This window comes from Eulemur rufifrons, chromosome 21 (genome assembly GCF_041146395.1).
Source record: "Eulemur rufifrons isolate Redbay chromosome 21, OSU_ERuf_1, whole genome shotgun sequence".
NCBI lineage: Eukaryota > Metazoa > Chordata > Mammalia > Primates > Lemuridae > Eulemur > Eulemur rufifrons.
The window spans coordinates 22,882,362-22,892,226 of record NC_091003.1 but is presented as its reverse complement, the minus strand read 5'-3'; the positions used below and the strand labels follow the sequence as shown (position 1 = coordinate 22,892,226).

General features: G+C 49.7%; 1 gene segment (V, D, J or C); it reads left to right on the top strand.

Moving 5' to 3' along the window:
* The first annotated feature begins 3,617 nt into the window (after positions 1 to 3,617).
* Positions 3,618 to 4,146, top strand: LOC138401776 (immunoglobulin lambda variable 9-49-like). The segment is given in 2 exon segments: positions 3,618 to 3,684; positions 3,821 to 4,146. Coding segments are annotated over 2 exon segments (372 nt in total).
* Positions 4,147 to 9,865: the final 5,719 nt, after the last annotated feature.

The window sequence follows — 9,865 nt, the reverse complement described above, 5'->3', positions numbered from 1 at the left end:
ATCCAAATTCCACACTCCCGCCTGTTATCAGAAGCTGATGAACTATCTTATACGTTGAACACTTAGATTAAGTATATCAAGTAAAAGAGATAAATACGCTTTGTTTACAAAGTAACATCAATTATGCATTAAAGACTGTGGAAATGTTTTGCAGGTCACTGACCATTATTGACCTTGTGTTTAGTTAAGAGATAGACGACCTTGAAAGAGCAGGTTGTTGTTCACACCAAGTTCATCTCTCACTTTGTTGTTGAACAAGTAATGAGCATGGGGATCCTTTTGCACACAGATTGTGATTTTACAAAATCTGTATTTATCTGTAGCACTTGCATAATCAGTGGTTGATATGATTGAAGTTGAATTTTAAGTTATTGTTATTTCAATCTAAAATCTTAGAGGAAATGAAACTTTTATGTTTGTATTTTATTTTTCAAATAAATGACACAAATGGTGCCACCCTTGGTGTCGGCATCTAATTAAACAAGACATATTTCAAGTAAACATTTATTTGGTCAATCACCTGTCAGAATGGACTGTCACTGTGAGACGTGACTGTCTTTCCTCCACTCCTGGAAACATCCTTTCTTCAAGGCAAGGAAGGTTGCGGGGCTGTCCTCTATTGACATGCTTTGTAAATAGACCATGTGCTGCTTAAACATAGAGCACATTTATCCCCAAACTGGAAGGGTCATCCCGTGTCAGTAAAGACACACCAGTTATCACATGCACTCTCTGCTTCTATGGCGTGTCCACTTTCTCAGTCACAGGTATAGGATGTGCTGGGGTTTGATTGGATCCTGCCTCTCAAATATATCACAGACATGTTTGGCCCCAAAGCTGGAGAGTAAAATCCTCTGCAGCCGTCAGATCTGTCCTCTCACTCCCTGCAGCTGTCCTGTTGCATCAGACCTGTGCTGTCCCTCCTCGTGTGACGTCTGACCTACGCCCGACCTCTAGCCTGTGGAAGCTACCTGAACAGAAGCCTGGTAGTTCTACGATCTCTCTCTTTCTATTTTTTTATAAAATATGTCGCTAGCTAGCTATATAGATCCAGATATGAATGTCCCCAAACCTGGGGAGGACAAAGTGCCTGGTCCTCACGTGGTAACGAAGCCCCATCCTCTGTCCTGGACCGTCCAGCCCCAGACACGGCCCTACACACAGCAGTATCTCCTCCTGCATGTCTCACTCAATACGCATGTATTTGTCACCTCCGTGACCAAGTTTTAGTAATTTGTCACAGTGGCAACAAAAAATGAATGGAGAGGAATGTACGAGGAGCACTGCTGTAAAGAAATATCAAAAAAAATATGGAATCAGCTCGGGAATTAAATAAGAAGTAGAGGTTGGGAGAATTTTGAGAAACCTGGTAGAAAAGCCTGGATTGCTTGAACTGCTGTTAGTAGGAATGTGGGTGCTAAAGGCTCTGCTGGGGCTCAGCAGGGAGTGAGGAGCGCGGCAGAGGACAGCTGTGCTGTCTCAGGGAGCACCCAGTGCCGCATCAACAGACAGATGGTGGAAATACGGCTGCTAAACGTGCTGCTGGTCTACTGGAGAGAGCTCATGGGGAACTAAGGAGCACAGTTTTGGAGACTGGCAGAGGAGGACCCTTGTCACATAGTGGGAGGAAGCCACGTTTCAGGAAAGATCTGAAGAAAAAGAAACTGTCAGGATCAAAGGAAAATATAAAAAGGATGAGAGGGCGCGGCTGGGGGGTGGGGTGGGTTCCGCTGGCACAGGCTCCCGGATCCGGATTCAGAACCGGATTCAGAACCGGCGGAGACGGGAACCCCCAGCCTCCCGCGCCCGCCCTGCGGCCCGCCCTGCCCGGCTCCTCCCGCTGTGGCCGAGCAAGGACGCGGGGACTGGCCGGCCCGGGCGGGCGGGGGATCCAGCCTCCCGCCAGGAGTGCGCCGCTGCCGCCTGGCCCGCCTGGAGTGACAGCCAGCTGCACCCAAAGTCCCAGCCACACCCTCCTCGGGCAAGTAAGAGCAAACCCAAACCCTCACATGTCACCTGAGAAGCACAGTCTCTCTCCAAGTCCCCTTTTCCTTTTCCTGTTCCCGCTGTTCCGATTTCTGTCCCACAGATCCGCCGGGCTCCCCACACCAGAGAGAAATGCAATGGCTTGGCCAAGGAAGACAGAGGGAAACACAGACAGGGGCTGCCCCGGGGCTTTGAGACCCCCGCGCCAAGGCGAGAGTCAAGCGACAATTATCTCATGCCTCTAAGTCAGTCTCCAAAATAAAACTTAAATCAACTGACCATGGGCCAGACAATTGAAAAAAAAATAATAAAAAGATGAGAATGGTAAGATTTAAGAGATATTTCTTTTCAGTGTCATGAAAATATGTTAATTACAGTGACTTGGTCATAAAGACCCTCCTTACGGCAGCAGTCACAAATTCGGATGATGGCGTTGAAAAGGAACAGCGGGCGGGTGTCTGATGTGGTCGGAATGGACAAGGGCTGGAGACGTGCGGTGCATTTAAAAGACAATTTATATGCTGAACTGAACATACACATGGATACATCTCCGCTGGGCCCCCAATAAACCCTAGAGATTGGAAAAAAAAAAAGTGAATTCTAGTGGATATGCCACCAGCTACCTTCATGCTCCATTGATCTTCCCTGGTCTGTTTTTACTCATACTACCTTTTTAGTAAAAATGTGATGTAACCAAGCTACAGAAATCTGAAGAAAAACAAAACATTGGGATCAAAAGAAAATACAAAAATATTAATATGAGAATGGTAAGATTTCAGAGATATTTACTTTCAATGTAATACAAATGAGTGCATCTCAGTGATCTGGTTATAAAGGCCCTGATATGAAAGAAGTCTCAAGTTTGGATGTCGGAACTGAAAAGGATAAAAAGCCCGCTGCTTCTTACACTCTCTTACCCCTCCTCCCACTCCCTTCACAGGTCCAGTTTCTCCCAGGACATCTGTGGGTTAAACCGCAGTAACTCTGGGAGCCTCCTCTCCCTGCCCAGAGTGGGTGAGACTCCAGGCATCTCCCTGGAGCAACCAGAGGCCCCAGAGGTGGGGGGACGTCCTCCCACAATCACATCAGGTGGTGACCGTGTGGGGACATCACCCATGAAGTACTGGATAACCACAGGGCAGGGATGGGTCTCCTGCTTTAATCTGCTCCCCAGAGCCAAGGACAGGGACCGTTGTGAGGTGGGTCCAGCCCCCGTGTTTGTTGCATAATAGCTGAAGGGCTCTTGGTGCCTTGGGCCGGCTCCAGGATTAACTGACCAGGTGGCTGCATCCCACTGAGGGACACCAAAGAGGCAAAAGCTTTGTGCAGATCACCTGGGATATGGGACGTGGACCCCAAGGAGTTTCCGGGACGCCTACTGGCCCAATCCACAGCCCTGAGGCAGGGACCCAGGAGGCCTTGCCTGAGTCCTAAGGGTGGGTCAGGGTCTGGCCACAGGGGAAGACAAACTCTGTGACCAACTAGGACTGACTTCCACTCTGGGCCCCGCCCTTGCTAAACACCAGCCTTGGCAGGAAGCAGAGTTGCATGGAGGGTGATGCCCTGCCCAGGCCTGTGCTAACGGGATAAGAGGCTTGGGGGCCCAGGCTCAGCTGAGGGCCTGCAGGACCCAGCACTGCAGTGTCTCCATCATGGCCTGGGCTCCTCTGCTCCTCACCCTCCTCACCCTCCTCACAGGTCAGGGTGGGCAGTGGTCACTGCCGCTCCAGGGACTGCCACCTCCCAGCCCCCAGCCCCCCACCCCTGCCCTTTCTCCTCCAACACCTCACCGCTGCTTCCCAACTGGAGCCCTAATGGGGATCTGTGTTTCTAGGGTCCCTCTCCCAGCCCGTGCTGACTCAGCCACCCACTGCATCTGCCTCCCCGGGAGCCTCGGTGACACTCACCTGCGCCCTGAGCAGTGGCTACAGTGGTTACGCCGTAGACTGGCACCAGCAGAGCCCAGGGAAGGGCCCCCGGTTCGTGATGCAAGTGGGCAGTGATGGTGTTGTGGGATCCAAGGGGGATGGGATCCCTGAGCGCTTCTCAGTCTCAGGTTCAGGCCCGGATCGGTACCTGACCATTCGGGACATCCAGGAAGAGGACGAGGGTGACTACCACTGTGGGGTAGACCATGGCAGTGGGAGCAGCTTCGTGTAATCCACAGCGACACAGGCAGCGGGGAAGTGAGACAAAAACCTCCCGGCTGATCTGCTCTGTCCCCACCTCTCTCTCTATTGGCCTGACTCACAGTTCAGAGGGCGGTCTCCTAACCCTGCCTTGAGAGCTTTCATCTTCCTAGGTATTTTGGGATTCTAATTCCCAGCAAATAGTTCCCCTGTGGGCAAACAGTTCCTCAGGAGTTTTGGGAACATTTATAAGTTTGTACGTGGGCATCTGTGGTTGTTGCTATGTACCCAGCCCCCGATGGAATTTTAGTTTCCAGGTTGTAGAGCTATTCGCAGGTGCAGTCATAGCACAATTACCATCCCCTACTTCTGTTACCTGTGTCTATATTCAACATTTGTGACCTGCCCACACAGTGATGGGCACAAAATATTTCCCTGGGGACACAGGCCTTCACCCTGACCCATAGAGTCACGTGTGCACATGTGATCCACCTGGACTTCACCCAGCTCCCGTCACCTCTACATGCGCGGAGCTTTCGTGATGCACGTGCCCGGCTGTGTTAGAGATAGAGAGAGGAAAAGAACTGACACGCACAGCAGGATGGGAGACTCTGAGCCTGCCCTGCACCTGAGGCTTTGGGAGAGACCCCTACCGCTCTCCCTTCACTTGCAGGGAGAAAGCTCTGGTGAGAATCACTCTGCAATGCTTTTCTGATGCTAAGTATCTCCAGTGAGGTCACATTTCACAGGTTAAGGGCACAGCCCTACACGAGACTGCTCCTACTGCAGACACCAGCCACAGCAAGTGCCTGGTTTCCAGGCATTACGCCTCAGGACCCCTGAAGACATTGAAGATGGGCCTGTGACCAGCAGGGGGCGCTGTGGACCATCTGGGCCTTGCAGGGGACTTCTCACAGCTGGGTGAGCCCACCTGCCTCAGGCGGGCAGAGGCTGAGCTGCCCTCTGTGCTCACTGCCCACTCTGAGGCCTGGTGCTCTCAAGGTCTGACAGAGGCTCCTGGGCGGGGTCTTGGCCATGTTCCCAACAGCTGCTCCCTCCACAGCCCTCCTGGGCTCATACTCAGAGCACACCCCTCCCTCAGCCTCCTCTGTCCTCAGGTCCTCTCTCAGGCACCTGAACCAGTGGCCAGGTGGGATCTGAGGGACCCCAGAAGGGTGGGGGTGAATTGGCATGAGCAGCCCCTTCTTGGCCCTGGGGGCAGCGGGAGGATACGACAAGCCTGGGCAGCCCAGTCTCACTGTGGGGCCTCAAGGAGGGGCTGTGCCCACCATGGCCTGGACTCCTCTCAGACCCAAGTCTTGGTCAATCTTTATGGAGACAATGAATATCTCTCCCTTTCTTACTAGTCCTCCAATGCAAACAGAATCATTGTGTCCCCAGAAGCACAAGTAGCCCTCAAGGTTGCTGGCTGGGATGACAAAGACAGCAGAAGTCCCATAGGTGTGGCCCGCTTCCTGGCCCCTACATGTCCCTGTCCTTGGCTCAGTCTTTACTGCTCATTCCCTGAACTCGGAAACTTGAGGGAAGCTGACCTTCTCTCTGCCTTGAGATTGCACTCGTCAGGAGCTCCTGAGTCCCCAGGTCCAGGGTGACCGCTCCATGTTCAGGACAGGGCTCTTAGACCCATCCTGCGTTCTCTTCGTCCAACTTAGGCTGATGAGTTCTAATGTTTTCCCTCTATTTCTCTGGTTGATATGATGCTGTATAAATATGTTTTTCATAGATGTGAACAGTATAAATCCTTTCCCTATGAAGCTCTAACAACCTTGTTCGGGACCCAGTGCAGGTAAAGAAAGAGGCCTTGAGGGTGTTTACTGGGGCAGCAGAGGAGACCCTCTGAGGACGGGGAGTTCAGTTTATACGAATGTCCTTTTAATATAAATCCTCATACTTAAAAAATTACAAGACTAAAACTAAACTGAAAATATTTTAAATATATCACAGACAAAAAATAATGAGGAACTTCTGGACTAGCATTCAAGGGCAAATGAGAACACAGAGAAAAAAGAGCAGAAGACAATTTTCCCTGACAGTATTATATTATTTTGGCAAAGGCAGAGATCAGACGCTATGGCTCTACAATGGGGACTGGGAAACCTAACAGGAGACTTGCAGCAATAACAACAACAACAAAATAATTCAACCTGTAAAAGTCACCCATGTAGAATTCTTACCAGGTGAGAAACACCTGGGAACTTGAAGCCTTGAACTTGGTTCAAGATGGTCATACACTGACTCCAGGCACCTGGCAAAAGCAAACTCAAATTTCAGGTAATTCTGAAATATCTGCTAACATAATCACTTGGAAATACAACCTGTATTTAGCTGCCAGGACATCATTGGTGAAAAATTAATGTCTGAGTCCCAAACACACTCATTCAACTGCCCTGCCTAGTGGCATCAGATGGACCCAAAGGCAATAGTGAGGACACTTTTCCAGGAATGCCGGGCAGTGTCAGAGGGGCTGGAGGAGGTGGGCTGTGATCCCAGCAGGGGATCCTGTAGAACTGGTCTTTCCTACAGGGGACTAGATATGGGGAGAAAGACACATTTGCATTGCCTTTTGCCCTTGTCATCTAGGCGCAAGTGATTAGTCACCCATTTTTTCTACCACCTCCTGACCGTCCTTCCAGGGTCCTGGTCCTGGGCTGTATTGTGATGACGCCGACACCCATCCACATTGGGTGTCAGTTTTTAAACAATATTGCTCATTCTTATCTCCCAAATCCCCCTTTCTGCCTTCCCGTTCCTTTGGCTCCATAGAACCCAAAGGGTGCTCTCCTAAGGTCCACAATTTTCATGGCACCTAAAGCACACACACTGTTATCTCTATTTCTGACCATGAGGAGCATGTTTTCCTATTCTATATCTCATGTTGGGAGGAATGTCATGGTTAATGGTCGCCCTGCTACATTTCTCTTCATAACCACAATTCCACTGAAGCTACTCCATGGAACTGATGGCTTCGTGGAGCCCTTCCCCCCGACCCACCTGCTGCTACGGAGCTGCTGGAGACAGTTGAGAGACAGAGACAGACAGAGAGAGAAAGAATGTAGCTCAGACTCATTTTCTCATTCTTGTAAATCAGTGCAGCCCAACTCCACAGGAACGGTATCAGATTTGAATGAAAATTACCAACCTGATTTATGAATACAGCTGACAGTTGCAAAAAATGCGGAGACACATTGGCAAGTAGAATCCATGTTATATCAGGAAAGATTCCTTTTGAACACCAGGGAGCAGAAGTTATGATTATTTCTGTAATCTCTGTGTGATGATGAACATGGAATTTGGGGGAGCGGATATGAAGAGATACTGAACCATAGTCAGACACCTGGGACTGGTGTCACCAGTGGATCGTAGGGTGCTCAGTTTGGTGAGACATCGACCCCCATCGCTCAATGCCTCAGTCCCTTGTAGCTATTGGTCTATGTGAGGTTCCAGCATCTGCCTCGCTCAAGTTCTCTCCCAGGGGACATCAGGGTGAACACTGGGCAGGAAGAGAGGGAACCTAATTTGCATGAAGGATCTCCTCCTCCTAACCGGTCTGCGGAGGCATGAAAAGGCCCTGAGGACAGCAATCCCCAGCTGAGGAGTCTGAGGACGCCAAGCCCTTGTGACTGTCCTCACCATGGCCTGGACAACGCTTCTTCTCGGACTCTTCGCTTACGGCTCAGGTCAGGGGAAGGGACTGTGCATCCCTGGGAGGCCCACATAGAGCAGGGTGTCAGGGTGACCTCATCTCCATAATAACAACTCTGTCTCTCCTGTGGGTTTCAGGGGCTGATTCTCAGACTGTGGTGACCCAGGAGCCATCACTGTCAGTGTCTCCAGGAGGGACAACCACTCACCTGTGGCCTTAGCTCTGGGTCAGTCTCTACCACACACTACCCCAGCTGGTACCAGCAGGCACCAGGCCGGCCCCCACATACCCCTATCTACAACATGAACGTCTGCCCCTAGGGGGTGCCTGACCGCTTCTTAGGCTCCATTGCTGGGAACAAAGCCACCCTCACCATCACGGGGGCCCAGATTGAGGATGACAGCGAGTACTACTGTGCACTGTATGTGGGTAGTGGCATTTCCACAGTGATTTAAACCCACGGGGAAGTGCAGCAAAAATGTCTGCTGCTAGAATGCCTTAGCCGTCAGCAGCAGAAGAAAGGTGAGGTGCTGGAAAAGGTAAACACCACAGTGTTGGAGAGTCTCCTTGCCCCATTCTCCTCTCCAGGGGTTCATTGCCATGTGCCTCATCCAGTCTCTCCCAGGGTCTGTCCATCTCTCCAGTGTGACTCCTCCAAGGCGATGCTTCCTCTTTCCCTCTCTGCTGGCAGTAATGAGCGAAGGGGCTCTGCTCCAAAATATATAAACCAACAGCGAGACGCAGAGTCCCACCACTCCCAGTAAGACTCTTCTGATTCAAGGAGCATTAACAGACATATCCTCGTTAATTTCACCATGGAGACCAAGTAGTATTTTATTTTGTACTGAAATGATATCATTCCCTGGGAGTTGCTTACAAATGCAATTCCTCATCCTGGACCTACTAAATCAGAGAGTCCTTTAGTGCCTAAAAATCTGTTTCCACAAGCTCTCTAGGAGATTTGTATGAATATTAACGTTTGAGAAGCAACTCTACTCTTATTACTATGAAATCATTTTTGTACATTTCTGCATAAAATGCAGTCGGGGTAATATTCCATGACTCAGTCACTCCCAATTTCCAAATCAGAAATCCAAGAACACACAGAAACAAATTTAAAATGTAAAACCAATGCTGAAAACTATGACTTGATTTCAAAGTACAGCCTGAAGATAGGGGAAAGTTTCCACAAATGTAAGTTCTTCTAAGTAATAGTTAATGGATCATATCAATATTTGTTATTACAAACCTTCCACGCAGAGTTGGCTTCCAGAGACAGTCCCAGCACCCAGTGAGATGACTCCCCCTGGTACTAAGACACGAAGGGACAGAGTGAAGATTACATCACTAAATGAACTTTCCCAAAACATGCTGTGAATTGGAGAAACAGTGTGAAATTACAGCGGAATTTACTCTTCTGCTGTCTCTATTTAAAATGACATCAGGGCTGGGCGCGGTGGCTCATGCCTGTAATCCTAGCACTTGGGAGGCTGAGGCGGGTGGATCCTTTGAGCTCAGGAGTTGGAGACCAGCCTGAGCAAGAGCGAGACCCCGTCTCTCCTAAAAATAGAAAGAAATTATATGGACAACTAAAAATATATAGAAAAAAAAATTAGCCGGGCATGGTGGCACATGCCTGTAGTTCCAGCTACTCGGGAGGCTGAGGCAGGAGGATTGCCTGAGCCCAGGAGTTTGAGGTTGCTGTGAGCTAGGCTGATGCCACAGCACTCTAGCCTGGGCAACAGTGTGAAACTCTGTTTCAAAAAAAAAAAAAAAAAAGACATCAGGAAAGTATTATGCTGAGCCAATGTAACATTTGGGAAAAAACAGTATAGATGAGGTTTGGGTCACCCTGCCAGGTAAAGAACCATGACCAGCTGAGCTTCTTGCTGAAGTTTCCTTGAAACACAGGAGGATGGGCCTGAACCACTTCATTCAGAAAATTGTCAATAACTCCAAATATGCCAATATCCTGATGTTCGGGTCATTTTGAAAATCTCTCAGTCTCGGGGACCTAAGCTTAGGTCCTCCACCAAGTCTTTCTTGGTAAATGAAGCTGGGTCCATCATCCAATCCTCATGCTACA